The following is a 7,181-nucleotide window of genomic DNA, read 5'->3' as shown; positions in this document are numbered from 1 at the left end:
TGTGCTCAAAGAATGTATGATGAAGATGACCAAATACAAAATAATAGAATAGCCCTTTGATTTGTACCGCAATAGGGAAATTCCGCTTTTACAGCAGCAAAGTGGACAGTGGTAGGACACGTCAACATTTATATCAAGGAATTAAAAAAATATGTGTACACATTTACACAATCAGGTAATGTGACGAACGACAGCAACAGTGTATGTGTCAACTGCACATAAGTAGATTCTGCAGTATGTAAATACAGTGAATATGAGCAGCAGAAAAAAATAGTTAGCAGGATATATATGTCCATATCCATACTGCTTATCCACACGAGGATTGTGGGCGTGCTGGAGCCTATCCCAGCTGTCATTAGGCAATAGGCGGGGTACACCCTGAACTGGTTGCCAGCCAATCGCAGGGCACACAAAGACAAACAAACATTCACACTCACAATCACACCTAGGGGCATTTTAGAGTGTCCAATCAACTTACCATGCATGTTTTTGGAATGTGGGAGGAAACTGGAGCGCCCGGAGGAAACCCACGCAGGCACGGGGAGAACATGCAACATGCTACCCAGTCGACCACCGTGATTTGGTAATCAACAGTTTTGTTTCACATACCATGAATACCATGACTGAGAAATATGCCATTCTTTTCAACTATTCACTATATAACCATCCAACTATTCACTCAAAAGATAATCAATGATATTGGCAATGTAATACATTGCTAACGCATTACCCCCACCATCGGAAACGAGCGTTGTATGAAAGCAATAAACTCCCCTCAACTTAAACCCCCTACAAGCAGCAGTCTTGAACAGTGAATAGATCTTCCCCTAAGCCCCACCCCAAAAAGGGCTTCAAGCTGTTTAATGCCACTCAAGGTAAACATTTGTTGTCAAAGTAAATATATAAACCAAGAAGGGCATTACATGTTGTCTACCTAAAACAACCAAATAACTTTAAAGAGGAAAGCTGAGCACTCCTTTTTTTCTGTAAAGATGGGGTGCTGAGTACACATTAATGAGAAATAAAATGAACTTTTTTGATTTTGGCAAATGGCTGCAATGACACAGAAAGTGAAAAATTTCAAGGGGTCTGAATACTTTCCGTACCCACTGTATGTGGCAGTGTCATGCCTTAAAGCAGAAGTCAACCCAAACATATTTTTTTCAAGAATATGTTCCCAGCAGGCCCACTAGTTGAAACATGGCATTCTGATTAATTTTGCGTTTGTGGAATATAAGTTAAGCAGCAAAATGCACTCGTTTTTAGCCGTCTCTGGGGGCATTTTGTCTTCTGTCGACTAAAAATGACATCACAACTGCTCACAACGACCAATCACGGATGACATGTTTTCTGAATCTGAGCCGTGATTGGTCGTTGGGAGCAGTTGTGATGTCATTTTCAGTTGAGAGAAGACAAAATGGCCGCCCCCGGAGATGGCTGAAAACGAGTGGATTAACACTTATTCCACAAACGCAATATTTATCAGAATGCCCTGTTTCAACTAGTGGGCTTGCATAGAACATATTCTTGAAAAAAATATGTTTGGGTTGACTTCCGCTCAAAAAACTGATATTTGAACACAAATGGGGCAGCAACACATATAGAGAGATAATAAAACATTACTTACAGGCATACATTCTTTATCCTCTGTGGAAAATTACTACTTACTTACTGCAGGTTAATGAGTCACTTACAGTTGTTCAGTTTTTTGTTTGCCTGCATGACTGTATTCAACTGCGACCCACCGACCAAGTCGTGCCTACCAGAAGGAGCTGCGAATGAATTATTCATCATACACAAACTGTTAAGTTCTTTACATTCTATTAACCCTTTGCAATTCCACCTGGCAGTTATGGATGTTTGAATACATAGATGGCCGTGGGTCGGCCGTCTTTTATGTATTCAAACTTCCATAATTCAGTGCCAATAGCACTTAAAAAGATTCTGACAGTTGAGGAGAACGATTGAAAGTGTTATCTTCAAAAAGAGACCAAAACTATGCCGATACTCCAAATGGTTCAAGTACAGCATCAGATTTACTTTGGTACGCCTTTCGTTCAGGTAAAACTGCCAGGTGGAATTGCAAAGGGCTACATTATGTCATTAGTATGTTTTTATAAAGTACAATTGTTTGGGGTGCTATTTTTCCTCATTAAAATACACATTAGAAGAGTTGGTTTTTTTTTGGGGGGGGGGGCTGAAATTGGCATTTCCATTCATTCCAAGGGGATAAAAATGATCAGAAATACCATCCTGAAGGGCTGACCGATATTCCCAATGACACATATCACAAATACAAAATATAGTTAATGGTAATGTTATGTACTAATCCAGAAGGGCGCCCGATCACCTTTTTGACATTGTGCGTGTGTACTGTGTGTGTGTTGCAAAGGTTGTCCAAATATTATTGAATACTGTTGTACAATGTGCACTTCAGATGAAGATCCACCTGCATTGAGAAAACCAAAACAAAAATGGAAAACACAAAGCATAATGCTGTCGCTAAAATGATACATTTTCAGTCAGACTCATGTGTTTATTCCTTTTATTTAGTGGTTCCCTTACACCATTCAAACATGCAGAATGTGTCACTGAAAAAAAGTTCATTTCCATTTGCAAAATGTTCGCAATTTTTCCCCGTGAAAATTGTAATTTTATTTCTATGATGTCATCCTTTGTGCTTACTCTTGGTGATGTAACACTTTGAAAACTTTATGATAACACAACTTGTAATAGTATTTGATGGATGAGTTCAGCTGGGTAGTTGGCGCTCATGGCTTTATCGAAGGATGATGTCAAGCCTTTACACAAGAGCGTGACAGAGACTTTGCTTGACTTTGCAGGTGATGTGATGAGTTGTGTTGATTTTGTAGTTGATCAAGTAGAATAGATTATTGACTACAAAAGCAAGGGTTGGAAGCACGAAAGTATTTTGAGGTGGAGGAAGTATAGTTATAATAGTTTACTACCATTATGTCAGGGAAATTCCAGGATCAAGCACATGTTTTTTTTGTTTTGTTTTTTTAACATGATGGGAGGCCATGACAACGGTGTTGCCCATGGTGAGACAAAAACAGGTGATTGAGTACCAAAGATGGCCTCTGTTTATCAATGTTGATGTTTAAAAAGCTTGTCAGAATGCAGTTTTCAAGGCAATAATTGGTTGGGTGTGGTTGTAAATAAAATATTTTAGATGTTAGACTATATGGCTTCTATATGTGCTGCTAAAGTTCAGTTGTCTTCCACGGATCTATTGTGCACAGATTTCTAGTAACCCTGAAATTTCTTAATATTCAACAATTATTTCATTTGAAAACGTTTCAAGAAATTTGAATAATTTAGACCTTGCAGAGTAGTGATTATGAACATAAAACTCCCCCTTACGTTCTAACCTACTATCGCTGCAATTTTGTGTTAGTCGCTGAAAATAATCTAGAAAGCTACACACGATGAGGTTAGAAATAGATGTTTTTTTATGTAGTGCTCGACATTTTTAGACACGCCAGTTATAAAAATCTTGAAATAATTATACAGCATAGGTGGTAAGCCATTTTCATTTGCACTTCTGTTTTATTTGTAAAGTGGCACAGTTATTGTGAAAAAGTGACTGCTCCCTTAATGAGTTCTTATTTTTTGGGCGGCATGTTTGTCACACTTAAATGTTTCCCCATGATCAAACAGGTAAGTATCAGCCTAAGGTAACCCAAGTAAACATAAAATCCTGTTATTAGATGGTGATTTTATTAACAGAAACAGAACCAATGCAAAGCTACCTTGCCCTGTGTGAAAAAGTGATAGCGCCGAAACCTAATAACTAGTTGGGCCATGGTCAGCGGCAACAACCAAAATCAAGTGATTTCTGGAACTGGCAATTAGTTTTTCATGTCTCTGTGGAGATATTTTGCCCCACTATTCTTTGCACAATTGCTTTAATTCAGCAACACTTGACAGTTTTCAAGAGTGAACGAGCTTTTAAGGTCAGGCCACAGCGTTTCAATTCTGGACTTTGACCATGCCACTCCAAAACCATTTTGTTTTTTTAAGCTATTCAGAAGTTGACTTGCTGATGTGTTTTCTGTTGTTGCTGTGATGCAAAACCTAAATGTGCTTCAGCTTGAGGTCATAAACTGGTGGCCAAATATTCTCCCTGAGGATTTTTTGGTGAAGAACAGAATCCATGCTTCCTTCAATCACAGCAAGTCATCCAAGTCCTGAAGTAGCAAAGCAGCCCCAGACCATCACACTACCACCACCATGTTTGACTGTTGGTATAATGTTTTTCTGAGATGCTTTATGGCAGATGCAACGAGAGACACTCAACTCTCCTTTTGTCAGTTCATGGAATCTTTTCCCAAAAGTCTTGGGAATTATTCAGATGTGTTTTTCAAAAGTAAGACAAGCCTTGAAGTCGTTTTTGGTCAGCAGTGGTTATCACTTTGGAACTCTGGATTAGTGTCATTTTCATGAACACTGACATAAACTGAAACTGAGGGGAGGGAGGCTAGCAGTTCATTAGATGGTGCCCTGGGTTCATTTGTGAACACCTGGATAGTTTCTGGAGGCTGACCACGCCTGAGTTGATGTAAATGTCTTTGTTGAATGAGTATATTGTGGATGGAAATGGCGACGATGGTTGTTTTAAAAAATTTGTACGGAAGGTGATAAACGGACCGTAAAATTTTAGTAAAATGCCCAGCTCTGCCAATTTCATGTTTAACCAATTTAACAGTCCCATGTTGAGATTATCATTCTTTAACTGACCCATTCAGTTTTCTACAGTACAGGCATATTGACTATTCCCTAAATATACAGTTGTATGCTACAAGTATTAGGGTGCAAAAGATGGCTTTTACTCATAATTGTCAGGGACATGAATACATTTAAAAACAAACATGCTATTTTTCGGTAACCGCTTTAAAAAAAATTTTTTTACATTCTCTTGTCTCATTTCCAGCAAGAAGACACCTATTCAGCAAAAAAAAAATAAAAAATCAGCATATGAACAATTTGGAGCTTAACTGTATAAAATCTTGGTGTATGTTTTTTTGTGTGTGTGTTTCAGGACCAGCCATAACTGAAATCTAGTGGACTGTACGTCAGTGTGTCAGTAAACCCTCGAAACAGGCTGCTAACTTTAACACAAACTATTTGTCAGCCAAGATGTGGAATGGCTCTCGTTTCGAACTGGCAAGCATAGAAAGGCGTCGCAACAATGAGCAAGAAAGAAAAGAGAGAATTTTTAACGACAAACTGAGAACCATCGGTATCGACAAGGCGGGCCTTGAAAAGCAGCTGGATGACAAGAAGAAATGGAAAGATGCGGAAAAATTTGAACAGGACACCTTTGAGGCCCAATTCCTACATGATAGCAGGCAAGCGTACCTTCTCCAAATCAAAGAAGAAAAGGAGAAACATGCTAAGGAGAAGACCAATTTTCTGGAACAGTACGAGCGTGCCATTCAGGAGCGGTTGAACCGGGATGATTCTGAGGAACCAGTCGAACACATGATGCCTCCTGGAATGGCAGGTGAGGACCCGGACAGTGAAAGTCGAGTTTACAGGCAGAAAGAGCAACTGAGGGAGTGGCTGCTCCAGCAACAGACAGAGCAAGCCATGGAGAAAGAAAGACAGAAGATTGAAAGGTTGGATGACGACAAATTCAGAGTACATATAGACAACGTAGCTCTGGAATTGGAAAACACGCAGATGGAGAACAGGAAAAAAAATGCGGTTGAAATGAACGAGTTCAATCAGGCCATGGCTGTAGAGAAGCAACGGTACGAACGGGAGCTCAAAGACGACCCCAGAGAGATCCGGCCCAGTCAGGTTGGGGTGCCTGGTATTTTTCACAGCTATGACAGGAGGCCACGTCCCGAGAGCGCTCAGCAAATGAAAAAGTTCTGGAACCTTCAAGTGGAGGAGAAAATGATGACAAAGTTGGAGGGGATGAGAGAGAAGCAACAATACGCTCGTTGGTGCTCCAACACGACGCGTACGGCTCTCATCCTACAGAGGCAGCAGGAACGGCAGAAGAAGGAGCTGCGGCAAGAGCTGGACCACGACAACAGCACCACCGCTGAATATGACAGACGCAACAGACCTGACATCAAAAGAGGACGCATCGATGAAAGTTTCTTCGCCAAATTTAACACCTGCAGTCGCTGAGACAACACTCGGGGCTGAAGGCATCTCGACGGATTGCAGTGGACAATGCACTGAAAACAATTTTGAGCTCAATCTACATAGAAAATGTAAGGCAACTAATTGCATCAATTTATCAAGTAGTTACAAAAAACATATTCTTTGTGAAAACAACTTGAGTTTTTAACTGTGTAAAATATACATTGGCAAGTAAATCCTACTTGAGTATTTGTTTTCATCCTACTTGAGTTATTCTTTTAGTGTTTGAGTTTACATATTTGAGTTTTAAAATACGCTTTTATGAGTAAATGCTACTTATTTAACAAATATCCTTACAATTCTTTTTTCGTTGTATCTACTTTCTATTTACATTTGATGGGCTAAATGGTAGTTCATATACAAAAAACTAGTTGCAAATCAAAGCAAGGGAAACGTACAACACCACATTTTTTCAAGTTCATTAAATCCAATTCAATGTGCTCCTATGTACATATTCTGAGCATTCAACTTCGGCAACTTGCTCTTCTCCAACAGTAACTGAAGGGCAAAGTCACCAACGCTTCATATAGCAGCTACCTGCTAACAATGTGATGCTGATTTTATTTAATTTTTTTAAAAAGCACGTTTTTCTAGCACATCAGGTTTTTGAGATTTTCATTTTTAAAGTTGCACCTGTAAAAGCTTGCGCAGCTTTTACCATGCGTTGTTTTTATAAGTATGATGTTTCAGAAGAAAAATACACCTGTTGCAGAATCTAAACCTTAATTAATAAATATTACTGTATTACATATTTCAACATTGTTTTATATTATGAAAACCTTATGCGCTAGACAAACAACATGGGCAAATTTTGAATCAGGGCAAAAAATATATAGACGTGTTTACTTGTATCTCTGTAAATGTAGTAAAAAAAACAACTAATAGCTAATTACCTCATCTCAAAGTGATTATAATTGCCCAAATAATAGTTTACTGTGAGCCATATATGTACCATAAACTATGATTGCCAAATTTTTTAATAGCATTTCAAATGCATACAA

General features: G+C 38.9%; 1 protein-coding gene across 1 annotated transcript; it reads left to right on the top strand.

The window, feature by feature from the left end:
- Positions 1 to 5,057: 5,057 nt before the first annotated feature.
- On the top strand, positions 5,058 to 6,165 carry LOC147145483 (RIB43A-like with coiled-coils protein 2). Its single transcript, XM_086034219.1, has one exon. The coding sequence runs from the start codon at positions 5,161 to 5,163 to the stop codon at positions 6,163 to 6,165; it is 1,005 nt and encodes a 334-aa protein (XP_085890345.1). The 5' UTR covers positions 5,058 to 5,160.
- Positions 6,166 to 7,181: the final 1,016 nt, after the last annotated feature.

Source organism: Filicampus tigris, chromosome 6 (assembly GCF_054856515.1).
Source record: "Filicampus tigris isolate MCC_2025a chromosome 6, RoL_Ftig_1.0, whole genome shotgun sequence".
Classification (NCBI taxonomy): Eukaryota; Metazoa; Chordata; class Actinopteri; order Syngnathiformes; family Syngnathidae; genus Filicampus; species Filicampus tigris.
Note: the sequence above shows the minus strand (reverse complement) of the source record. Positions and strands in the feature narration are given on the sequence as shown.